Below are 26,437 nucleotides of genomic sequence, written 5' to 3'. Positions count from 1 at the left end.
CTGCCGGCTCCCCCCGCACCGCCCTGAATCTTCCTGGGGCATTTTTTTTTTTGAGTTCTGAAGTAGTTACGCTTCTGCCCTACACGTCAGGAGACATCTTGCCGGAGCAGGATGGCTGGGAAAAGCTAAAGGCCATCCCAAGCTGGATGTTCATCAAATCAGGCGGGAGCACCGCGCTGGGAAGCAGGCAGAGGCAGGATGCCGCGTACCGCAGGCAGGACACGCAGCACCGCTCTGCAAGCTCCGATGCGTGGCCTTACGTGCACGAAAGCAGTATGCCAGCCCCACGGCTTTGATGGCTTGGGGAATCCTGCTATCCTAAGAGAAACCAGAGGATCAAAGACCCACAGTGCTTTTCCATCACTACAAAATCCTCTCGGAGCGTCGTTACTCCGCCCTGTGTTCCCTCAGTCCCTTCTGATCGTTTCTTCTCCCTACTTGCCCTGCTTTTCACTTGGCGATGCAGCTGGAGCTGATAAGAGAGACTGGGGTCGGTCTCTTCTCCCAAGTCACAGATGATAGGACAAGGGGTAATGGCTTCAAGTTGCACCAGGGGAAGTTCAGGTTGGATATTAGGAAACATTTCTTTACTGAAAGGGTGGTCAGGCATTGGAATGGGCTGCCCAGGGAGGTGGTGGAGTCACCATCCCTGGAGGTATTTAAGAAACGTGTAGACATGGTTCTTCAGGGCATGCTCTAGTGTCCAAGATTACTGGTTTGTGGTGGGGTGCTGTGTGGGTGGGTGATGGTTTTTGGTTTGGTTGTTGTTGTTGTGTGTTCAGGTGGTGGGTGGTGGTTTTGTTTGTGGTGTGGTGGTTTTTTTTTTTTTGTTTTTTTTTTTTTTTACTGTTGGTTGGACTCGATGATCTCTGAGGTCCCTTCCAACCACTACGATTCTGATTCTGATAACGCTTCCCAGCTGCAGCCACCAGCCTCTGCACCCCTCTGCCAGCCGCCTCCGTCACCCACTGACACAGCCCACCTGCAACCCCACCTGCAATCTGCCACATGGCGAGTGGGCACCCGCAAGCACCAAGCCACAGGGGAGGATGAGGGGCACAGGGGAGCACGCGGGGCAGACGGCTCTGGAGGGTTTGGGGCAAGTGCTTTTGTGCACCTCTGTGTGCTGAGGGGCGGCACATCCCTCGTGTGCCAGCGCCACAAGGAGCACCTCTGCCACCTGCCTCGGTGACAGAGCCCTGTCGCCTGCGCTTCCCTGCAGCTCGGTGATGCAGTGCCGCGTTGCTGGGTGATGGCAAGACGCAGCTTGCTCTCAGTTGCTGCTGTGCCACCCCAGACCAATCTACAGCACTGCAAATGGGAGCAGAGTTGGGCCCTCTTTTTGCAGCCGCTTCAGCCATCCCAAAAGCTGGCTCTGCCCAGTCGTTGCCATCCATACTCTCTGCCGCAGATGGGACCATGCCAGCGCAGCGGCCATCTGTGCGAGCACTGCAGGGTGGGGTGGGAACCACAGGGATGTATCCACACTGTGCTTTCCTGGACAAAATAAATGGGTGTTAAGTCTGGAATATATTGTATTTACCTCTGATAAATTCAGACATGGAACTGCCTGAATTTGCCACGTTCTTCCCGTCGGTATTTTGTGCTTACCCACCTGCCATGCTGCAGGGCCACAGAACATTTAATTCGAGTTAAAAATTTCTAAGAATGCTCAATGATGATTTGTATAAGCAGCCTCTGCTGCCAGCCTGAAAGGCTTATGTGACTGCCTTTCATTAGCAACGCCCCTTACGTCGGGCTTTGCCTGGTGATTTGGAGGTTAAGACTTCTGTGATCTACCAGCTGAGCTGCCCAAAGCACTCGGAGGTAAACGTGCTTACGTGCAGCCCAAGGAGCCTCCCGAAACCTGGCGTTAACATTAACCTTTGGGCTGGGAATAGCAGCGCCTCATCAGTCCATCTCCAAACAGCATCATCCTCACGCTTCACATTTGGCAAAACACGAGCACACAAAGTAAACCACGTAATTCAGTAGGGGGAAAAATATACTCTAGGACTAAGAAGGAGATACTGCAGTGAAAATGTCTGCTGAGAAAGGCAAATACATTTTTCTTCGTATGATTAAACAGAAAAAAACTCATGATAGGCCCATGTCTGGCAGAGGAACTGCGGTATGAGCTGGGCTCCCAAGCCAAAACGCTCCAGGCATGCTCTGAATAAGGAAGGAAAAACGCTTTCCCTCCTCAATCAAGAGCGCCCTTGATGCGAAGCATCAGAGCCAAGAGAGGGCTTGTAGGGTAGAAGCAGCACTTCCCGAGGGCTGAGGAGCTGCCCTGCGAGAGGCTGAGCCCCAGCCTGCAAAGGCAGCGTGGGGCGCAGGGCCTGACCCACACGGTGTTTGAGTAGTTAATAGTCACGGCAGGTAAAGAGAAGGCGTCTGAAATACTTCCACTGGCTGTGTTTCACAGCACTTCTTAGGACATGCTGCTGCCCACTTAAAGGGGAGTAAACTGCAGGTGCCGTTCCGTTCCTCTCTGCTCTTCTGGCAACAGCCCCCCCCAGAGCTTTTCCGAGCTGTAGGGATGCTGCGAGGAGGCTGTGAGGGGAACAGTAGCAGGGCACGGCTGCCCAGCCTGGAGGTCCAAAACCAGGATGTCCTGAGAACCAAGAGATGCAGAGGTCTCAGGACAAGCAGAAAGAAACTAGAGAATGCCGGTGAGCTCTTTGGCTTAATTGATTTCTAGCCGTGATGACTTCGTTGCATCAAAGGTTGCCATTGGCCACTCTGCCTTAGCAGGGAGAAAAGGCTGTAAAGGGATGTCATGGTGTCATGAGCATCCTCCTCAACCAGCACCCTATTCCTATTTTAGATCACTTCTCCACACAGTCAGACAACAGGGCTCTTAACCTCTCTTCAGGCAGCTCTAAATCAGTTGTGGAACTGTGGGCTGCCAAAAAAATGAGCTACAATTAATGCTGAAAGTCTCTCGCTTTCCTGTTCTCTATAAGCTTATGAAGAGCAATCACGCTGTGACGGCGGGGCAGCTTCACGGACAAGAGTCCTCCGGAGCGTGTTGCTTTTTCAGGGTGGAGACACCGGCTATGCTCTAAATCACCAGGCAGTGTGTGAACAAGGCTGGTGCCAGCACTGACACTGACGCCAGCACTGACACTTTGCACCCAAGAGGGCAAATTCTGCCCCGGACGTACAGCTCCAAGAAGCTTGGTGCCCACACACTCCTCTGTATCATGCTTCAAACACAGGTACCGCCAATCCCTGCCTGGGGTTGCAGATGAGACAATGACCAAAAAAATGATCCCATTTGATACACCTACTTCACTTCTGGGACAGATGCTGGGTCTTATCTTCTGCTCATCAGTGATTGCACCTTCCTTACAAGGCCTCCTTCATATAAAGTGGCCGTCCATGGTTTGAGACCGAGCTACAAAAACCTTGTCTTACTCCTTCCCTTACCGTGCAGGCTGCAGGTCCAGGACTTCTTACTCCTCCTTTTACTGTGCAGGCTTTCAGGTCCAGGACTTCTTACTCCTCCTTTTACTGTGCAGGCTTTCAGGTCCAGGACTCCAGACACAGCTGATGACCATGGTTTGTAATGTAGGCAACTCCTAATGGGTCATTACAAGATGCAGCAATGGATGGTACTTGCTTTGTGAAGCACTGATCAAAGACTTGTGCTTTCTGGTTGCAAAGCGTAATTAACAATAATTTCTAAAAAAATCAAGTTCAGGTTGATGAAGAATGCCAGGTCTGACAGCTCAAGAGTGTTAAGCTGTCTCGTGATCTGCAGCACAGATACAGCATACAGTGTCCCTCCTTCCCTCGCAGGAGAAGGGCTTTTCTTCATTACCCAGTAGCCTGCAACCCATTGCCCAGCCGAGCCTGGCACGTGGGCTTGCGGGGCTATGATGTGTCAGCCCCAGGAGGGCTCGCAGGGCTGCGGGACCTTCCTTCCATGGAGCTGGTCCATTGCAGGGGGCATTCAAGGTTCTCATGCTGACAGACACAGCCCAGCCTTGGCTGCTCCCAGAGAGGTCTGGCACGGGGATGGTGGGGCTGGAGGGGTCTGATGTCAACAGCAGCAAGGTGGAGGCTCTGCTCCAAGGAAACAGACAGTCCTGATAATGGTTTGAGAGATTCCTGCCTCCAAGGAAGGAGGAATGAGAGGAATGAGAGCTGCTGAATCCCCTGAAAGTCTTGAATACAACAAAGTCCAGGCAGTTCTTTGGTCCTGATATTGTGATTTTCTTGCCAGGTCACAGATTCTCAGGTTACGTTCAAGCTGCTTGCCCCCCTGCATTCACTTATGACACCACCACCCCCAACACCCAGATGTTTAATGCCCCCTTTCTGGACTCCCACTTAACCTTGAGCCATCCTACTTAACTCTTCAGACTAACTTCACTCTTCAGCCACGTGAGGACTAGAATGTGCAAACAGACCCATACGAGCCGACAGACCCCAACCCCAGGCTGTGCAAAGAGGTTCTGAACACACCACTGATACCTCACATGCCTCGCAGGGAGAGGGCAGCTTCTGGAGAAGATAACTTCTGGAGAAAGCCAGGTTGGACAGGGCTTTGAGCAACCTGGTCTAGTGAGAGGAGTCCCTGCCCATGGCAGGAGTTGGAACTGGATGATCTTTAAGGTACCTTCCAACCCAAACCATTCTATGATTCTATAATAGGCACCCAAATGCAACACTCCACACATCTGTCCTCCTGCCTCAGGAGAAGAGCCATGGCTTTGGGCTGATTCCCTCTTGCCTTCAGCTCCTGCTAAAGCTGACTTCACCCGGCACAGAGCAAATAAAAAGAGGGTTTCCAGCTTTTAGTACCTCTCATCCCGTCCTTCCACACTCTGTCCCAGCTTGCAGGAGAGCACACTCTTTTCCCAGCTGATTCAATTGTCAGGGAAGCAGCTTCCCAGACAAACCACATCACCACGGTCAGAATTAGTCCCTTATCTGGGGTTTTTGAATTTGAATGGAGGCCATGGCCACTCAACAACTCCCTGTTGTAAGACCAGCACTAAGTTGTCAGCTCAACCTAGAGATAAAAACTGAAAACAGAGGTGGTAAAGTACAGGCTGATCTACTGGGGGCAGCAGGGGCTTGGAGACCTTCTCAGCCACCCCATTAGCAGTTCTGCACTGATGTCCATGCTCCCCTCAGGAGAGCCGGGCCCACCCTTCCTCATTCAGGACAAGGCTGGGTTCAGCCCTAATAAAGATAAACACCAAATTCCCAGGGAATTCACCTTGTGTTTTCGCAGCCAGGTGTGATACAAATCCGGTGATGCCTACTGGAATGAGGTATCTGGTTTAATATGATCAAAACAAAAATTGTTCAAAGTTGCTATGGTCTTCCAAACGTTGGGCATGATCAAATCGCCAGGGGAAACGAGAAGGCTATGAAAGAGGGTATCTATGGCTGGTCCATCTTAAAAAAGCTTTCTTGTAAAAGCTAGAGCCGCTGATTGCAAGACAGGACCTCTGATGGCTCTTAATCAGTACTCGCTTCAAAGCACAAAGGAGAAGTGAAGTAACTTTTTCATCTGCAGACTGACATGACTCCCTACTAAGAACTAATTACCTCTGCTGATGAGTGGAGTTTCTGTCTGTTGGGCAGCTCAGTGGAGGTATTAAAGCAGTGTGAAGCTGGTCAAGAGGTGGGGAATCACTGCTTCGGGCAGATGACATGATTATGGAAACAACGACCCTTCCAAGATGTTTCAGGTGCCCACCACTAATATTTTTTTCCAGAGATGAGGCACTAAAATGATGATACAGGAAAGGAATTTACATTCTTTTCACATCAAATCCAGCAGATGGGAACTTTTGTGAATAAATCTGAGAGCTGGAGCTGTCTGATAATGCCGACTTTGTGGCAAGGATGAGAAGTGGAAGGTTATTCTAGCACAGATAGCACCAGTGAATGCAAGGATGTGCTCCCAGCAGACGTGTGAGTGAGAAACCGTGAGATACGAGTAGAAATCAGAAGTCCTTCCAGAGATGATATGCACATGTCTGCACATCTGGGGCATTTCAAAATCACTTGATATGAAAGATTCTTATTCAGTTTCAGCTGAACGCACTCGGAGACATAAAAAATTTGGAAGTCATTCCAGCTGAAAGTGCCTTGAAAAACTCTGGTTTGTGTCTTAAATCAAGTTCAGAAGCAACGAAAAGGAGATTTCCAGCCCATGGAGACTTGCAGTAAGTGTGGAATTCTAGAAGAGGAAGATGAAACCGAATAAAGGAAAACAAGCAGCTCAATTCTGAGCATGATTGCTGCCCACGGGGAACGGGACGGAGCTCATCAAATGCTCTTACCTATGCAAAAGATGATGTGATGGCCTGGAGCTGAAAGGTCTTGTCTGAGACTGGCAGCAAAGATGAAGATGATGTTAATCTGGTATGTCTGAATTGATTAATCAGATCTTCATCTGGCAGTGATGTTTGTAGAAACTTCCTCCACCTGATGCAGTCTTTTCCATTATCAGCTTTCACATATAGCCTGGCTTAATCAGTTTTGCGCAGAAAACTTGGAGACAGTGTCAAATGCTCAGTTAAAATCTAAATGTATTACTGCAGCCTCTTCTAGCATCAGTCACCGCACCACAGACTCACAATTGGCATTTCCCTTCTCCTCTAACTCCTAATTATTAACTAAATAGGGAACCTAATAAAAGAGCGATTAGGAAAAGCAATTCATAAAGCCATTGCTTATTGTCTGTCCTTTGGTACCAGAGCAGCCCAGTGGACTCCGACTGTGTGGCCTCTGTTTAAATGGATATAGGAGTGTCTGGAGGTTTGTCTTTCTCGGTATGTTCTATTTCAGTAGATGCTGAAGCAGATTTATTTGTACGGTTACTGCCAGGTCTCTTCCAGTTTGTACCTGGCATCATATTGGTTTCCAAACACTTGGACTTTCACCGATTTTAATCTTCTGTGCTGCAGGAACATGGACCACCCCGACCAAGAGCCTGCACGGTTACACCAGGTCCTGCTCACCACACAGCAGGCATCGCCTCCTCCAGCAATCAGCCTGGTTCCTGGGCCCTAGCCACAAAGAGCTGCTGCAGCAGTGCCCAGTTTGACCAGTTGCTGGCTCTGGGCAGGTAGGGAGCATGGGACTATGGTAAGCTCTTTCCTTACGTGCTCCACAGCCAAGGCCCACAGAGATGGCAGAGGCAGTGGGACAGTGGGGTGGCCAGGCTGAGCCCGGCTGTGCTCTCCTCCATCCCACTGCACAGACACTTCCCAAACAAGTACGGCAAAACAACCCTCACTGTCCTGGACAAAAGTGTCTTGAGATAAGACAAAATAGGCCCTGTAAAGTTAATGGTTTGGTGTTCCTTTCTTCACCTGGAAGGAAGACATTTAGGAATAAATGTAAATGTCTTTGACTGGGAAGCCTTGTCTCTCTGAGGTACGTACACCCCGTGGTTGAAGTTCCTCTAGTAAGCAAAGCGACAGCAGCACTTTAGCCTTTATCCATGAGTATTACAACGGCAGAGAAGGAAATAAATTTGTTGTACATTTACCGACAACTCTGAGAGAAATAGAAAAAGATTTGTCTTTGGTCCTTGCTCCTCTTCATCCTCTGTGGGGCTCAGATTCAATCTCAGTGTCAGCCAGAGCCTGAGCTCACTGGTGTCAGAGGCTCGGGGTCACATCCAGATGCAATCGCCAGTGTGGCCGATGTACCCACCACCCTCAGCCTTTGTGTGCCCAACACCGCGGGCCAGAGGCTGCTCACTGTGTACTCCGTGATGGACAGGGGGTTCAGAGTCAAAAGCCATATTGATCACACCCTGTGTGATCACCTGTGCCCAGCACCCTGCTTGTACCTGCAGCAAATAGAAGCACAGGAGACAGTAATGCAACCAGACAACATGCAGTGTTATTTCCCTGGCAAACTGTGGGTGAGCGACCTCCTTCCCCAGAGCTAAGATCATAGAATCATAGAATGGTTTAGGTTGGAAGGGACCTTAAAGATCACCCAGTGCCACCCCCCCTGCCCTGGGCAGGGACACCTCCCACCAGACCAGGTTGCTCCAAGCCCCCTCCAACCTGGCCTTGAACCCCTCCAGGGATGGGGCAGCCACAGCTTCTCTGGCCAACCTGGGCCAGGCTCTCACCACCCTCACAGCAAAGAACTTCTTCCCCACATCTCAGCTCAATCTCCCCTCTTTCAGTGTCAAACCCTTCCCCCTCCTCCTATGGCTCCCCTCCCTCATCCAGAGTCCCTCCCCAGCTTTCCTGGAGCCCCTTGAGGGACTGGAAGGGGCTCCAAGGTCTCCCCGGCGCCTTCTCTTCTCCAGGCTGACCCCCCCCAACTCTCTCAGCCTGTCCTCCCAGCAGAGGGGCTCCAGCCCTCCCAGCATCTCCGTGGCCTCCTCTGGCCCCGCTCCAACAGGTCCATGTCCTTCTGCTGTTGGTGGCCCCAGAGCTGGAGGCAGCCCTGGTGGGGGGTCTCCCCAGAGTGGAGCAGAGGGGCAGAATCCCCCCCCTCACCCTGCTGGCCACGCTGCTGGGGATGCAGCCCAGGATGTGGGGGGCTTTCTGGGCTGCCAGCGCACGTTGCCAGTCAATGTTGAGCTTCTCAAGATCTTTGGTTTTTTTTTCCCTACTGGTGTTTTTTCCTATGAGCTTTGCTACTAGCTTCTTTTTTTTCTTTTTTTTTCCTTTTAACCCATGCAACCTTTGGCATCCGCAGCCTCCGGTGGCGATGGGCCCAGAGTTCACACCCCCCCCCCGCCCCATCCCCGGGAGCTGCTCTTCCCAGGGAATTAACTGCTGATGTGCAAACACTCCCAGCATCAAGTGGTCATGCAAATCGCACAGCAGCGCTCTCTAGCAGGATTGTTTAAGGCTTTCCAGCGCAGAAACATACGCTGGGTGAAGAAGCGGTTGGCTCTGAGGCAGTCCTGTCTGCTGGGGCTCTCCCTAGAGCACAGCTGCAGCGATCTCTCCGTGTCCAGCAGTGGTGCTGGTGCAGGAGGGTCTATCTCCTGCCCTAAGAAGTGAAGCAGCCCAGAAGCAATGATGTTTGGGGAGGTGCGAATGAGCATGGCACTTGTGAGAACTCTGATGAGGCACTCTGGAAGTCTGCCCAACGTTTCCCTGAGCCCCAGTGGATGAGTCCTTAGCAGGAGAAGCCCTGGTCCGTGGATGGGTGCTCTTTGTCCCACATCTCCTCCTTTCACAAGAACCCATGCTGTGAGAAGGTCAGGGGGAAAAGGAAGGACTCCTCAGGTTTCCATTTGGCTGCATTGTCCCAGGCTGTAAATCAGCTCGTGAGAGGGCAAAACAGTCCCAAATACCTTAGCAATACAGGGACTCGCTACAAACAACTGGAAAAGCCCCTTTCCTTGTCCTGTCCGACAGCTCTGAGGGACATTGCTTTGAGGGACATTGCTTTGATTTGGTGCGAACCAAGACTTAGCTCGGGTTCAGGATTTTGAAGATGTGCTAATGTGATGATCTTTAACACATTCACTCCCCAGGCAGGGGATTAATCCACTGCTTCCCCTCTGGCATACAAACTGCTGGCCTGGTTTTATAGGGACCTGCATGTGTTAAATGCATCATTTTCTACCGGGAGATGGGAGGAAAGACCCTGTTGTTACTGCAGCATGTCAAAAAACCCCACTGGCAGAGTAACACAGCGGCCAGAGGCAGAATGCTCTGCACATGGTGTTCACAGGGGCCGTGTGATGAATTGCTGCAGATGTTTTCCAAACACCCTGGCCAAATCTCCAGATTCATAGCTTTCCCTGTCCCTGAGTCTCACTCCGCAGCACAGCTCTCCTTGCTGAAACACTGTTTTCTCCCCAAAACCACAGTACCTCACTTCCTTCCTCCCACATGGCCAAAGAGCATCTCTTGAGAGCCGTACCGGATTTGCACAGCCCGGGCAGAGATCACCCACTCTGCGGGCCAGAGCTTTGGCCTCTGTCATTGGTGGGAAGTCTCGCGGGACAGCAGATCCTCCCCTCCCTGCCCGCTGCCTGCTCCGAGCTCCAGCGCTGAAGTCAGAGCCTCTGGAGCAAGGCTCATCCCACCAGCTCATGTGAGAGTGTTCCCAGTGAGGGAGCTGCAGCCGCTTCACGGCCGCATCCAGTGCAAGTGCTGCTGGAGCCCGAGGTAACACAAAGCAGAGGAATCCAAATCCAGCTGCCAGAGCCCTGCATTCCCCACACTGGGTTTTCCCCTTTCCCAAACGCCAAGCTGGTGTTTGGACACTCGTGCCTCAGGAGATCACGTTTGGAAAGATCTTCCCTTTTCTTTCTGGATCTTCCCACTTTAGCTGTACTCTTTTCCAACTTGGATACATACTGTAGCCCCAGCTGTTTTGTGGTTTCACACATCATCCTCCCTTTTTCATTTTAATGAAGGGCCGGTAAGATGTAACCTGCAGTTTATGAAGAGGATGAGGATGCAGAGTAGAGTACTCCCCTGTAAGAGCGTCCCTGCTGTCAGCGTTTTTCACTTAGCCAGTTTTACAAAGTTGAGCCTTGTTCTGATTTTATAAACTCATGTAGCCTGTGACCTTGCCGTGGTTTAACCCCAACCAGCAGCTAGAACCACACAGCCACTCGCTCACTCCCCCCAGTTTGGATGGGGGAGAGAATGGGAAGAGTAAAAGTGAGAAAAAAAATTCGTGGGTTGAGATAAAGACAGCTTAATAGGTAGAGCAAAACCCACACATGCAAGAGAAGCAAAGCAAGAAATTCATTCATTGTTTCCCATCAGCAGGCAGGCTGAACATCCCATCTTGCTGCCATGCCCAGGAAAGCTGGGCTCCATCATGTATAACAGTGACTTGGGAAGATAAACGCCATAACACCAAACATTCCCCGTTTTCTTCTTCTTCTCCCAGCTTTACATACTGAGCATGACGTCATATGGCACGGACCATCCCTTTGGTCAGTTGGGGTCAGCTATCAGGGCAGTGTCCCCTGCCAACTGCTTGCTGGAGGGGTGGTATGAAGAGCAGAAACGGCCTTGAGAGCTCAGCGACAACTGAAAACACCAGTGTGCTATCAAAAGTATTCCTCGTCCCAAACCCAAAACATAGCACTATACCAGCTGCTAATAAAAAAGTTAGCTCTATCCCAACGGAAACCACGACAGACCTGCAGCTTGGGAATCTGCCCGCTGCCTGGCTGGAGACAGCACCCACTGGGTGCCCCAGCAAGATCAATGTGCCCAGTGCACACTGACACCCTTCACTTGCAGCTGCACCTGCCACAAGATATCCTCTCTCCAAAACATGTCACATCATCCCCTTCCCCATCTTGCTGATAGCCATGTGAATTCTGCAGGGATTTTGGCTGCAGCAAGATGCAGGGTCTGGGAATCTATTTATAACCTATGCGTTTCCCACAGATTCATTTCCTGGAGTCTTTGCTCCAAAGAAATGACAAGAAGGATCTTTGGATATTGATGCATTTTTCCAGCAGCGTAGCAACATCCCCAGGCCTACACTGGAAGTATTTGGAGGTTTTCTTCTTCCTTGGCTCAAACTAGAATGGTTTGGGAACCAGAGGAGAGTGGGGGGAAGTGCCCTCGGTCTTTAAGGTATCTCCCCAGAACCTGAGGAGTTTGTATAGGACGTTACCCCTGTATATACAGGGAGAATTTTCCTGCATCAACTCAGCAGATAGCACTGATCTCCATGGGCAGCACACAGGAGGAGCACAGCTTATGTGATATAATAAAGAAACGTGGGTAGGTTTATTAGCAATGAAGTTTATCTCCTGCTTCTCTTTTTTCCTCGGTGTTCATCCAAGTGTGATGCCTACTCGAATTTTACCCGAGGGATTCCTACCATGATGGACTACGGGCTGCATTTCCAAAGAGCTTTAGGCACCCAGCAGGAGATCCAAGTGCCTGTACAACTCTTTTGATTAGCCTACAGGTATCTGACAGTTGGGCTCTCAGTAAAGAAGGAATGTGGATTGCAGAATATCACCTGGCACCTGTCAAGCTAAGCAATGGGTGCTGACACTGTAACTTCCCCGACATCTCATCTATGCAAAGTGCCTCATCACTGCAGGTACCAAAAATAGCTGGTGGCAGAGCTGTGACGGCCAGCAGCTGCCACTTGTACATTGCACAGGTATTTTAACCTACATAGCTTTTATAAATAATTCTTTGGGTAGCAATTTCCACCAGTTTAAAAGTTACTTAGCATGTGTGTCACGTGGCACCCAGAATTTTCCCAGCAAGCCGAACCATAATTCAGACTGCTGATTTAAAATCCAACCCCTCATCCCTGGCAGAAATGTCTCCTGTGCCAACTGTGCCAGCAGGTCAGGTCTGTACTGGGTCAGGGCTCGTCACTACAGGAACAGAACACGGCTCTTTGCTGCATTTACCCCTTCTACCATGAGCTGCTTCCAGTGGAAAGAATCAGATACAAATCCCTTGGATTTTTTCCTCAACTGGGCTTGCCAGATGATCCACTGGAAAGCCAACCACACACAAGAGGAGGTCTGAACTGGTTTACCCAACAGCTGCCCTGATGCAAGACCCAAGGCAAGGTGAGGCAGCAGGAGCCCATTGCGGAGGTGTGGACAGGAGTGGAGGGGCAGTCCAGCGCAGGGAGGGAGCTCTTACGGCACCTGGGCTGTTATGTCAAAAGCAGGCATGCTTTGAGCCCTGAGATCCAGCAGAGGAGTGGGTTTATCTCTGTCAGAGAGTTTCTGCTCTCCGCCTGCTAATTAGCACCTTACCCCAACTCTTGCACCATGGTTTCACTCCAGAGTTTAACCGGTGCAGTGCCTGCTGCGGTTGGAAGGGGCAGTCACAGTCTTGTCCTCTCCACCTCCCAGTGTGCTGCCCCTCCTAATTCTGCGGTGGCAGTGCCACTCACCTGACCTTGACCTTGACTTGGAGGCAACATGCAAATGGTCATCGGTCCTTCTTCCCAGCGAGATGCCGATTAATGACGAAGGGCTTGCATTAAAGCTTTCTTAGCCATTAATAGGGATCTTACTGCCTGCAAAAGCCAGAGGTTCTGGAGGGGTGACATGCCTGGTTCACCTCAAATACAAAGAGCTTCTTGGGGTTTGGGCATCTTCCTTTTTTAGCACTTCTAAACCACAGAGACTTGACGCAAAAGCTGCCGGCGTCAGTAGCGCTGCTTCAGTGGGCCCGGGGCCTCAGGTGACTTTCCTGGATTATAGCAGTCTGATCCCTTTTTTGCTTGTTTTTAATTGCTTAAATGTCAACAGCATCCAGGTGCCTAACGAGATCCGTAAGCGAGCGCCCAGCCTGTGTTCTTCCAGAGCAGCGGGAGATGCTGGCAGCTACGGCAGCACTCGGCCCTCTGCTGAGTTAAAGTAGAATCACAGAATCATCACGGTTGGAAAGGACCTCTGAGATCACCATACACACACAAAAACCCTCTGAGTTTACACACATACACCCATATACACATACACACATATACACATACATATACACATACACACATACACCCTCTGAGTCCCATCATACACACACAAAAGACCCCCACAATCTCGGGCACTAGAGCATGCCCTGAAGTGCCATGTCTACACGTTTCTTAAATCCCTCCAGGGATGGCGACCCCACCACCTCCCTGGGCAGGCTGTGCCAGTGCCTGACCACCCTCTCAGTAAAGTCATTCTTCCTAAGATCTAATCTAAACCTCCCCTGCCCCAACTTCAGACCATTTCCTCTGCTCCTGTCATTATTCCCTTGGGAGAAGAGGCCAAGTAAAACTGCATCTCCCCGGCCATGCCCGTTTGGTGGGACTGTTTGTCGTTTGCTCCAAAGCACAAAATAGAGCAAATCCGGATATTCTGAAGTCAAACCCTTATTTGTCCAACAAGGAAATCCAGTGAGAACCCTGCAGAAGGCAGACTTAGAGAAGCAGCTGTCCGAAAGCGGGCCCTTCTTGTCCCACGGCTGCGCTCCCCGGGGGGGCTCACAGCGTTACGGCGCTGGCTCTGCTGATTGAAGTATTTTCTGAGTGTTTGATATTCCTGTTAGCCCTGCTGAGCTGCGGCAGAGCAGGCTGGACTCCGTCTTGGCTTGCGCCTCAAAAAGCAGGATCGTTAATAGTGTTTCGACAGTGAACTCACACCTATTTGCAGGATCCACACCAGAAAGGGGACAGCCTAATTTTCAGGTTCTGTTGCAAAGTTCATAGAAAGAAAAATCCCTCTTCGCACTTGTCAAATGTGCAAGTTACACCTGGAAGTATGTTGTGATGGTGACTGTGGAAGCCCGCAATGTGCTGTATGATCGATTCCATGATTTTATTGATACGTTTTTAATGTCTTAAAACCATGTTTCCATGAGTCACCTGGAATTCTCATCTTTTTCTTTTCAGAAGAGTCTGTGGTCACGTGGCTGCAGAGAAATCATGAACATCTCAACCTAAAGATTTAGCCCCCAAAGGCAAAGAACCGTGTCTTGCCTACTTTCTAAATTTTTGTTATTTTTTGTTCTCTGCTGTGCAAGGGGGAGGATTGGGTTCCTGCTCCTCAGCTGCCCGGAACAGGCATTGTCGAGTGCCAGCTATGGACACTTCTGGAGAACTGCACTCCACAGCACGCCGCTCTGCAGCAACAGCCGGATTCCTGACAGGATGGCTCCCAGCAATGTCCAGCTGTCAGCAGAGATCCCCTTATCAACTGGGCAGCTTCCACAGGCGCAGAACCAGGCAGATCCCCCTCTCCATCAAAAACCCACGGCCCGGTTTGAGCGACACAGGACTAACCTCTCTCCTAACGCTTGGGAAAACTGCACCTTGTTTTCCCCAACTCCCCCTTCCTGGGTGCGGAGGGATCGTCGGGTGATGATGATTGTCTACACGAAAATAAATTGTTATGGGTTTTTCAAACCGTAACAACCCACAGATTTGCCCCTTCACTGACGCAGACCAGAGGCCGCAGAAGCAGTTTGCGGAGCGCGGTGTCCCTGCCGGGGTGCTGGACTCTCTGCTGGCCCTTCCGCTCCCCCTGTGCCGGCCCAGCACGCCGGGGGCTCCCCGCAGGGACCCCATCCCTGGGCAGGACACGGTACAGGCCGAAGGGTGACCTCCAGCCGCCGGGGGGGGACCTTGTGCAGCAGGCCCGGGGGGCTCCAGCTCCCAGTGACGGGGGGCGCTGTGCGTTCTCAGGCGGCTCCACCTGCGGCCAGCCACAGCCGAGGCTGAGAGAAGTAAAATCTCACTTATGCCCCGACCCTCAGGAGGGAGCGGATACAGGGAGCTGCTGGGTCGGGTCTGCTCTCTGAGAGCTTTGTTACCCCCCCCCAGAGGCGGGCCGGCTGCCCTCAGCCAGGCGCTGCCGAGGAGAGGAAAGCGCTGAGGTAAAAAGCGGCACCCCCGGTTCAGAGCGCGGCTGGGGGAGCTCCGGCAGCGGAGCCCCTGGGCGGGCACAGACACCCTCAGGGCCCGGCGGGCGGAGCGGAGACCCGCCGGGGCTGGCCGGGGTTCGCGGGGAGGCCCGCCGGCCGCGGGGCCGCTCCCGCCCTTCCCCTCAGAGCCCTCCCGGCCGCGCAGGGCCCCGCCCCGCAGGTCCTGGCAGGGCGATAGGGAGCGCGAGGGGCGCGGGACGGGCGGTGCGCAGACGCTAGCGGGAGCGGAGCGGCCCATGCTGCCCGCGGGCTGCGGCCGGCGGTGAGGGCGGCTCGGCGGCGGGGGGGCGCGGGCGGGCGGGCAGCGGGGCGAGCGGACGGGCCGCTGACGGCGCTGGGCCTTGCAGGTTATGGGCGGCGCTGTCGGCGGCGCTGGGCGAGGGCGCGGAGCGGCGGCGGGAGCTGGAGCAGCGGGCGGAGCGGAGCCGGGCCCTCCTGCGGCGCTGGTGAGTGCGGCTCCGGGCGGCCCTGCCCCGAGCCTGGGCCGGGAGGGAGGCGGTGGAGCCCGGCCCGGGGGTCCGGGGTCCCCGGGGCCGCCAGGACGGGCGCCTGTGTTCCCGCAGCTGTGTGGGAGCCCCCGCGGCCCGTGTGGGGAGCCGAGCCCGTCGGTGCACAGGGCACTGTGTTTCTTTCCCCCCAGGGGCTGTGAGGAAGAGGAGCAGCCGCAGCCAGAGGCCGGCGCCAGCAATGGACACGGTGAGCAGTTCCCTCTCGGCCTAGTGCCTCCTCATGTCACACAGGCCCAGGGCCTGACTGCGGTGGAGCTCGCTTTGGAGTTAGAAGTCCTTCCAGTGCTCTGCATTGACTTGAAGCCCCCCTCTACCTTTTCCCTCCCTCTTTGCCCCTTGCTGTTAGCTTGGAGTCATCCCACGGTAACCGAGGCCAACGATGAGGTGCCTTCGGGCCTCACCCAGACATGGTGATTGTCACTTCTTGGTGAAGGGGAGGTTGACTCTGGAGAACTGTCTCCTCCTGTGGCTCACATCCATCCTAGGCCTTCGAGGCTTTTGGCAAGCCTGCCTGCATCCTCTGTGTGGTTGCTCTGGGACTGTGGCCAAAATACCCACTGCACCATTCATTGGGTTCGGTTTCCTTCTGTAACACCTGGAAGAGTGAGTTAGTGTAGTGATAAATGGGGAAGATCCAGGTTTGGACCTTCTGATACACTTTCTCCTCTTGCAGAGAACAGGCCTTCGCCCAGGGAGCTGGAAGAGCTGGAACTGCTGAACAGGGCCTTAGAAAAGGCACTGAAAGTCAGGAAAAGCATCTTGAAAACTCCATTAGAGGCTCAGAGAGCTAGAGGAGAGAAATCTGCAGGTGAGGGACCTCCCCTCAAAAATGCTGAAGAACAGCAAGTGCCTGTACCTGTCGGGGATGTTCCTGAGAGCACAAAGGTGAGAGCTGTAAGCAAAAAGCCTGCCTCGCTGAAGAAGCCCTCTCCGTACCAGCTAAGAGCCCCTTACAGAACTGAGCCAGATGTGAAAAAACTGCAAAGGAGAGCCCCAGCCAGATGTGTTTCTCAAGGTCCCAGGACAGCTGGGAAGAACCCCTCAAAAGGGGTGGCTAGCAAACAAGGAAGAAGTCACAGGACAGTAGTCAGTGATGGAGAGACCTGTGCGGCAGCTGAACCCCAAAAGACACCTGGCTTGTCCAAATCTGCCCTGAATGAGCAGCAAAGCTTTTCTGTCAGGGATTCAGCTGGGGGAAAGAGCTCTCTAGCTGCTGGCAGGCACCAATTCGATGCAGGGAAAAAAAGTTGTGGCTCCCTGGGAGAGTCCAGCAGCAAGGAGGATCCTGCAACTGAAGGTGTGTTGGGAAGAAGCGCCTCACCTCGGACAGTCACGCTGCAGGAAAAAGGGTAAGAGCTGGAAGATGAGCACCTCTCTCTTGTTCTGCTTGGCATTTGGGCTGGCACATCAGCAAAGCCTGGTCTCCTGGACTGCTCTGTAGAGACCAGCTGAGTTTCACTGCTCAGTCCCTTCTCAAGGGGAAGGATTCTTTAAAGGCTTTTACCCTAAGTTTAAAGGCCTTTGTTGTGGTTGAGCAAGTGATTTCATTTTTAAGGGCTTACTCTTGGATGGTTGGAACTTGGAAAGTCTTTTAATTAAGACGATTGATATTTCATACCCCCTGTGACTCTTTCGGAAAGCTCTCTGTAGAGCTTTCTTGAGCCCTAGTTTTCCTCTGAGTGCATTTTCTATTACAACTTACTGATTTTTTTTTTACTTAATGCCAATATATAACATATGAATTCTCTCTCTCAAAAGAGCATATGCCTTATGCCGTTTGGAGAGATGGCATCTGGATTTAATGCTAGCCATTTTAACCTCTAAGATACTGCTGGTGTAACTACGCAAGTCAGTGTTGGCTAGAATGCAGTTGTTTCAAGTGTTTGGTGTAGGAAGAACTATGAAGTGGATGTTACGGAGATTCTTACTTAGAAGATTGGATTTGCATTCAGACCAGTCTGTTTTATTTAAAAAAATCTCTATATTCTTTTCTGTGTAATCTTTGCTTTGAAGAAACAGTGAAGTTCAGATCTGCACCTGGAAAGCGTTGAGAAATTGTTCTCAGCTGCCACAGTTCAACTCTTGTGTTTGTGCAGGGAGGAAGTTATCACTGTTCTTGTGGCATCAGAAGGGACGCAGGACACTGAGTGACAGTGGCTGGGGGAACAGGAATCTGGATTCAAATGATTATTTACTTAAAATCCCAACTGTGGTCTTGTGTTCATAGTCTGCATGTGACTAGCTGTAACTGCTAACTGACATGTTTTTGCAATAACACGTTAGGGATTACTCTGCTTTGGGGTTAAGATGCATATTCCCAGTGGAAGCTGAAGTGTCCCTTTCCCATTTCTTTGAGTGCGATGGGGTACCAAGCAAAGCTGCCTTGTTGAGTGCAGGCAAACCTCCCTCTATTGCCATACCTGTGCACGTGTCCGTAATGATCAGCTTGCTGAAAAACACTGTTTCGTGTGTGTACTCTGCCTTGTCAGGGCTTGGCTCCCAGCTCCTCGCCGTGGGTGAACCTCTGATGGCTGGGATAGGATGCAGGAGCTCTCCCAAGTCAGCTCAGCCATGCTTGTGGGAATGAATGAGCAGACTGAGCCTCCTTCCTTGAGGACAGGCTGAAGGCGGTTGTGGGTTCAGTCTCCAGGGTTTTTGATGTCTCCCGTTATAGCTAAGTTAACTTCAAATTTAAACTAAATGTCACTTTCTTTATTTGAAGACTCTGCTGCTCTCTAGTAGTCAGGTTTGATGGTTCTCTTGTTTTGTAGGTGCCAGCTGAGGCTGCCACTTCCCTACAGGAAAGCCTATTCCAGGAACTCCAGGTAAGCCCAGCCTGATCAGTCCAGGCTAGAACTACCTAGATGGGGGAGACCTGGCTGGTTTGGGGGTCACAAGGGGGGACTGACCCCGCAGTGTGCGGGTCCTGAGCTCAGAGCAGGAGTTGTTGTCCAATACAGCGTGTTTCTGCAGGGCTGTTTCTGAGGATATGTCTTTTTGTGTTATTCTAGCCACTAATGTTACTTTTGTTTTCGGAGTGCTAATCCCTGTTGATCCCCGGGATGTAAGGGTACTGGAATGCTTTAATCATGGGTCTGACAGTGCTGCAGGAGCCTCTGCTGATACTGTGCGCTTGTTGAAGGCAGGAAACCTTGTGGGGTGGGTGTCTGTATGCCCTGTGCGGTTAGAGTTTCCCAGCTGATTGCTGCCCTGACCTGCTCTGCTGGGGCACCTCTCACCTGGAGGCACCATAGCTGCCTGCGTTTGAGGCTGATTCCTGCTGATGAGCTCTCTTAAGTAGAGCCAATTACGCTGTTACTGCACTGATGGTGCAGGTGGTTGGGTTTGTGGTGAATGTGCTCTAGTCCATTCTCCAGCCTTCTGGAAGGGTTTTCCACCATTCCCTTTGAGAAATCTTGCCATAATTCAGCTAGACTTCTCGTTAAGTGCTTTGTCCAAATATTAACCTTAAACACTATCTTAAATCTGCTATAGCTCTGTTATGGTTTGAGAAAATCCATAACAATTTCTTGTCATTTAGACAACTGTTCTATCACCTGATGACCCCTCCCCACCCGGAAAGGGGAATCGGGGAACACAAAGAAACACAAGGGTTGAAATATAAATAGATTTAATAGACTAAGACTAAATAATTAACAATAATACTAAAGAACCAGTATTAATTCCCGATACTGATATAAGATATACAAGAATTATACTCAGCCAATTATATCAGCAGGAAGCTGTGCACTCCCAGCAGTGGACAGCAAATGGCAGACACTGCAAGCGCAACGGCTTCGGGAGGAACGGAAGACCTCAGGGGTCCAGCACTGGGGCAAGGAGTTGTCTGAACCCACTGCCATCAAGGGAGAGCGAGCTACACAGCAAACTTTTCTAATTTATATTGAATGTGATGTTCATGATATGAAATAATCCTGTTGGCCAGCCTGGGTCAAATGTCCAGGCCTTGGTCCTCCTCATTCCCACACCTGGTGAGGCACTGACACCTTGAATCCCACAGAGCCTGGCTGACTATAAAGTAATGTTTTCATGAATTCAGACACTAGAATCTTTTAAAAGTGCAGTTTTCTCCAGCATTAGAAGAAAAGTTAGTCCTGTGTGTCTCAACCCAGGACAAGCTCCTTGCACTACCCTCAGGAATCCCTCCTCCTCTCGGGAACTGTAATTTGTCAGACACTGATTTGTTAGTTGCCCTTCAAGTTGTAAAGATTTGGTTCCCTTAATTTTCACTTGTAAATTGAGCCTTTTGGCATCCTAATCATTCTGGTGTAATTTTACACTCTTCGCTGTTACTTTCAACTCTGTGACAGATTGAAAATAACCTTTGCTCTGAAGATCCCTTACAGAGGGAATGCATCTTGCCTGGTAACTCCTGTTTTATTCTGTTCTATTAACCTTGCTATTTCTTTGCATAATGCGTTTCTGAAAACTGCAGTTTCTATCATGATTTAAAAGACCCATTTGGATGGAGAGAAGACACACACACGCTCGGGTTAGACAGTCGGGCACTGCAGAACTATTTTAAGCATCCTCCTGATGGCTCTCGCTTATTGTGGCAGGTTTTGGCTGAAATGCACTGGCTTTTTAAAGCAGTCCTTTACTTAAAGGATTTTATGAGGACTGTGCATCCCTGGGGATGTTAAGCTCTGTTAGTGAAATGCACCTCTCTGGCGTGTAACATGTTCTTTTAGAAACTGGACTGTGATACAAGGTCCTGGCCAGCTTACTCATGGTACTGTCCCTAAACCTCGGTTTTGTGTCCCTGGTACTGAAGCACTGCTGTCACGCTTCTTGCCAAACATACCACTTGGTCAAAAAAAAAAAAAAAAAGGATTAAAGGAGAATCTGGAGGAAATTTAGCATATGAATGAATCGCTGTGATAAAAGCTGGGGTGAGAATTTGCCCTGTCTGCTCTTCTGATTGTACACATCAACTAACAGAGTAAATGTACAGAAATGCAAATGCCTTACACCCCCAAGAAAGGAAGGGAAGATCTGTTGTTTCCCATGGGATATAAACAGGTAGGGCTATGCAATGGAATCACTGATGTCCTGCAAGTTCACATTCTGCTTACAGAAATGTGTTGTCTTTCTTCTGATGGCTGTAAATCCTCCCCCTAGAAACAAGTTGAGAGAAATAACATGGGTGTTTTTCAGTGTCTTAACTCTTTCTGCAGGGTGTCCTTCTTGATTTAATACCATCTGTCACAAATGCAGGGGGAAATGGCTAGTAAATAACCTGGAAAAGTGAAGGACGAGGAAGATGCTGGTATTTGAAGTGCTGATATGCTGTTTTGTTGTGCCGCAGCTCAGTGTGAGCACTGTCTGGTACAATGGAGCATAACTACTCCATCTCCTGCCCCTTCTGAATTTCCAGGGCATGGGAGAGAAGTCGTCTCTGCCAAACAAGTGCGGATGCAGCAGCTGCGAGGAACCGTTTTATCAAGAGGATCCAAACAACTGTATCCTTTCTCAGCTCACCTTCCTCGGGCAGGTGGTGTGGTACAGCCGGCCCCGGGTACAGTCACTGCAGCGTGCTCCTGATTGGAGAGAGTTATGCCTCCAATAACAGGAGTTCAAGCTGCGTCTCTAAGAAGTGGGTTTGGTTTTTTTTATAGTGCAGTCATAAATTTTTTCATCCAGAGAAACAAGGCCACAAGGCAAACATGTTGTACACAGCTGTGCTGTCCTTGCCTTCCCCCTGCAATGCCACTTCCCCGGCTGCTCGCCCTAGGCCCCTAATCCCAGGTAGCCTGGCCCAGGGGTAGTGCACAGATCTGGTGGTGTGAAACCTTCCTTAAGCTGCTGCTGTTGAGTTTTGCTCACCGATGCCAGCCTTCAGTCCTGCAGAGATAGAGGAGGAGTTAAAGGTCCTCCAGGATGTCCCATCCCTTCTGAGCCAGTATGTGGAAGCTGAGTCTGCAGGTAAGGAGAAAAAAAAATGGGGGTGGAGGGGGAAGAAGGTGGCATAACGATGATTTCAGTGGGCTCCAGTTGCATGTGTCTTGTGTTCTTGGCATGTGCTGGACACGAGGGACAGGAGCATTCCGTGAGGGCTGGGGAACCCAAGGCCATTCTAGAAACTGGTATTCGCGGGGGGGGGGAGGTTTCAGTATGCTCATGCCTGCTGGTTTTCCTCTGCTTCTCTTCTAGGCCATCCCACTCTGCAAAGAGAGTATGAAAGCCTTCTAACCTTGGAGGGTTTGCAAACCACAGTTTCCCAGTGCCTGCATAAGCTGCAGCTTCTGCGAGCAGGTGAGCCAGCCCCTGGGTTTGCAGTCAGGTATGAACGTGGCCAGTTGTGCTTGAACACTAGTTTGCCACCTGTGCACAGAACACTGTGGACCAATGCAATTTTTCTCCTGGTTATCCTTAGTGGTGATGTAGCGTGTAAAGTTCTCTGGTGGGAAACAAAGCCGTGGTATCTGTTTGCCACCCATCCGTGTTCAGGAGAGGCTTGGGACTTTTGTCAGCTGCAGTTCAGGAGGGCTGGGGAGGGAGCTGCTGAGAGACGGGGGAGGCTATGCCGTAGCTTGAGATGTCCTGGTTGTGCCCTGTGTGAGGAAGTGACCCTGACTAATGCAATGTCATTAGTCATTCATTTCTAAGAAGAGTAAGTAGATCCCAAATGCTGCAAGTACAGATTTAACTTATATATTTCTGCCTCCTGCCAATTCTTCCCCTCTGGCAGCTGTGGGGTCCCAGGTGAGGCAGCGCCCAGACTGCACCGAGGACATAGGAAGCTGCTCTCCAGCCTGTGTCGCTCCCCGGGGACAGATGTGTGACAGTGCAGGCGGGCTGGCCGTGCCTCTCCTCTCTTACTCCAGTTCCCAGGAGCTGAGGGACCTGTTTGCCTTGAAGCTGCGAGTGTCGATGCTGCACCAAGAAATTGCCTTACAACAGGTGAGTCTTTTTGAATGTGTTCGTGCTCCTGGAGCAGGGAAAGGAAAGGGCAGTTGTAGGGCAGCAGCTGGCATCCGGGGTCTTGATGGGGGAGCAGCAGCACAGTGAGCCCTCCCAGGGGTGCTTCTGTCTTCATCCTTGTGTCCTGCTCCCATCAGTGCCTTGCTTAGATCAATGGACTCAACATTTTTGTTAAGGCTGGAGGAGAGGCCTTTAAATGTCTGACCCTCTCCTAAGATTTTAGGGGTTTTTTTTAGCTACTCTTAAAGAGTTTGGCAATGGAGGGTGTTGTGAGCAATGCCTGAAGACCCCTTTTGGCAGCCCTTTACAGTTCCATTAGCGTACCTGCTCTGTCATTCTCTTCCTGCGTGACCTCCAGCCAGTGAACTCCTCTGCTGTCCCTTTCCTTTTAAATCTTAAAGCACTGTGCTGCTGGGCTTGATTTTACTGTTCTGAGGCTGCCTGTAAGAACACAGTAGACAGTTGGTCTCTCCAGCCTTAGTAGAGCGCTTGTTTCACAGGGATCACTTATCCTTCTCAACCTATAGCAGCAAGACAGAGAAGACCTGTGAAATCGCATCTACTCCTTTGACCTAAGCTTTGCCATTGACCTGAATGATAGAGGCTTTGGAAAAGCCATTTTTTTTTTGTAAGCCAGGGAAGTTATGAATAACTGGTGACACTCCTCCCTCTGGCTGAAGATAGATTGCTGCCTGTCTTCAAATGGGACTTTGCTATAGTCCTGAATTATGGGTTGTGAGGTTTTTGATTTTTATCTGTCCAAAATGAAATAGTGACCAAAACCTGCTGCCTGATGCTTCGTCAACTCACTCAGTTTCCTCTGCCCACGTATCTAAGTAGGTGCTTTGTGCTGGGTGAGCTCTGAGTATCTGAAGCAGCTCTGTGCAGAGCGTGCAAGATGGGTGAAATTCTTGGCACAGGTGAAGTGAATGGGCTTGGTACAAGATAAATACGCTGGGAAAGGATGTCCATGTCTGTGAGCCAGGCCTGTCCATTGCCTTTCCATGGAGAAATGCCAAGAATCATAGGAAGTCCTGGTAGCTCTTAGCCTGTCTTTGAAGGTGAAGGCCTGTTTCCGCTATTCCTATGCGTTGGGAGCAGACCTGGCAGATGGAAGAGAAGGGGCTTTCTCTCAGGAAGCAGAGCAGTGCAGTGCTCCTTCATGTGCCAGCTTTCCCCTTGGGTGGCTTTCATGTCTGCATCTCTCGACTCTTCCCAGAGATTAGCAACTGTGTTCTGCTTCCCTGTCCCTGTGCAGAGATTTATGAAGAACAGGGAAGGGAACCCCCTCCAGGCACCCTGTACTCTCTTCTGTTTGGGTCTTCCTTTGTTTCCACCACTGAAAAATGCTTTGAGGGAGGTGACTGAACACGTGCAGTTCATCAGCCGCTCTTCTGGGAAGGCAGAGTGTAAATAGGCTGTGTGGGTTTTAATGTGCAGAAGGCTCAAACTTCATTAGCTGAGAAAGAAGAGTAAAAAATCCCAGGCAAAATGTCGTTCTGAGCATTAATTCAAGAATGAGGTGCTAAAGGCTACACCTTTTGTCCTTTGATTGGAAGTTCACCTGTGCTTGAGTTGTCAGTCACAGTTGTAATCCCGGAGCTTTGTGCTGTTAATTATGCTCGGACAGGCCCGTGGGCTGTTTGCCAGCGTGGGCCGCGATCACAAGCCAGGCTTAATAAACCAGAGGCTGGGTCAGGGAGTGTTGGACACCTATAGCATCCCCTGTAGCCCGTGCTGCTGGACAAGCGTGCAGGTTCCTGCTGTTTGGGCTGGAGTTGGCCTGTCTGTTTTGGATTAATGTGGTCCAACTGGGAGGTGACAGGACCAGTCATGAGTGAAGGGTTGAATTTACACTGGGTGAGTAAGCGCTTCACTGTGTGGTTGCAGAGCTCCTGAGTAAACATCAGCCTCAGCTTCTCGCAGGATGCTGATCTCATTCCAGCGCTGAGCCATCTCTGCAGCAGAGGGAAAGCACCACCATTTGTCTCGCTGCTTTAGGAACACGGGGTGGCTGCTGGTGTACTTCATGAGCAGAGGATGAACAACTCTGCCTTTGTTAAATAGTACAAAAGAAAGTATCTCTCTATCAATTAGCATGTTATTAGTCATAGTGCTCTGGTTAGATTTATGCAGTCACTTCACTTCATGGAATCCTAACAGTGCACGCTGGCTCTGGTGACGTGTCTCCTTTGCTCCTGCCCAGGTGGCGATGGCAGAGCTCCTGCCTGTCCTGGAGTCCAGGTTCTGCCTGGAGGCCTCTGCGGCTCAGCTCTACCGGGCCGTTTACACGCAGCTCTGTGAAGGCGGCAAGAGATTCCCTGTGCTGGTGAGAGACGAGCTGGCAGACTGATCCAGGGGAACCTCCTACTAACCATTTGCATAACCCGAGACAGTTTTAAGCAATAAATCTTTTCTATTAACGTTTTTACTCTGCCTGTTTGTCCAGCTAAATTTTGGGGGGGGGGGGGGAGGGGTGTTTTTTTTTTTTTAGTACCACTTTTATGACCTGCTAATTCTGAGGTTTTGTGAAGCCCCTTCAGAACTTCATAGATGCTGTTTTGTTTTTTGTTTTTTTTAACTTTTCTTGCAAGGTCTGTCTCTCTGGCTGGCTCTAGATTCTTGACCACCTCAGTTGTGACACCAGGCTCCTATACGCAGACAGCATAGCTGGCAATAAAACTTCAATTCTGATAGCCACTGTATGATGGGGCACAGCCTTCCAGCATCTGAAAAGCCAGAGAACCTTGAGATGCTGCTTCCCTGTTACTCTGTTCACCAATTGGCGTATAACCGGTGTTATAGTGGTCACTGTCTAGTGCCTCTTGTGGAACTCCTCTGGTTTGGGGGTACCTGCTCTGAGCTGGGCTGGTGCCTGCACCGCTGTGCAGCTGGAGCGGTCCCTTCTCATCAGCCTGTTGTCACATTCAGGGCCCCTTCAGGCAGCTTCACGACTTGCCAGGCTCTGTTCTAAGGACTTACACCTACCCTTCAACTGAAATATTTTTGCTATGTTCTCTTCTCTGGTGGTTGTGCCCGAGGCAGCAGCCTGGGAAGGTTGGGAGATGCCAGGGGTTCCAGCTGTGGCAGGAGGGAGCTGATGGAGCAGCCGGTAGATGGCACTCGGTCCTTTCCTTTTCTGTTGAGCCGGTGCTGGGAGTTGCTGGAGAAGCAGCCTTCCAGAGGGAATAAGGCAATGTCCTGCCTATGGAAAACACCGATTCTGTGGCAATTCTGACCTTGTCACGGTGGGAAAATTCCAGCTTTGGTTCCTCCTGTATTTTCAGTTTTTGCTTGTAATCCCCAGGCCCGCTGGCGTTTCTGTGTGACAGTTTAAGCAAAGCTTGAGAGTGCTGTGGAATATCTCTGCTTGGGAGCACTCTGAATCCTGTTTTGGAAGGGCCACTGTGTACCAGTGCTTATTACAATTTAACTTACACTATATCTCTTAGCTGGGCTCGGACTGTTTGCTCAGGGGGATTTAGTTCTTAGCAGTGCTGATGGTGGTGCTTTTTCTTTCCTTCTGTTCTTTTTCAAGGCCAGAGTTAGTTGTCTGTCTTATCTGAATGCTTAGCCCTTTTCTGATGCCCAGAATTCACAGAA

The 26,437-nt window shown here is 50.9% G+C and overlaps 1 protein-coding gene across 1 annotated transcript; it reads left to right on the top strand.

The window, feature by feature from the left end:
* Window positions 1-15,580: 15,580 nt before the first annotated feature.
* On the top strand, window positions 15,581-25,270 carry TEDC2 (tubulin epsilon and delta complex 2). Its single transcript, XM_074158687.1, has 10 exons — window positions 15,581-15,642; window positions 15,728-15,826; window positions 16,021-16,076; window positions 16,563-17,238; window positions 18,661-18,714; window positions 21,288-21,372; window positions 21,727-21,835; window positions 22,064-22,165; window positions 22,602-22,813; window positions 25,041-25,270. Exons 1-10 carry the CDS (start codon window positions 15,617-15,619, stop codon window positions 25,185-25,187), a joined length of 1,566 nt encoding a protein of 521 aa, XP_074014788.1. The 5' UTR covers window positions 15,581-15,616; the 3' UTR covers window positions 25,188-25,270.
* Window positions 25,271-26,437: the final 1,167 nt, after the last annotated feature.

This window comes from Numenius arquata, chromosome 14 (genome assembly GCF_964106895.1).
Source record: "Numenius arquata chromosome 14, bNumArq3.hap1.1, whole genome shotgun sequence".
Lineage (NCBI taxonomy): Eukaryota > Metazoa > Chordata > Aves > Charadriiformes > Scolopacidae > Numenius > Numenius arquata.
The sequence above is the reverse complement of the archived record's forward strand: the minus strand, read 5'-3'. Positions and strand labels throughout refer to the sequence as shown.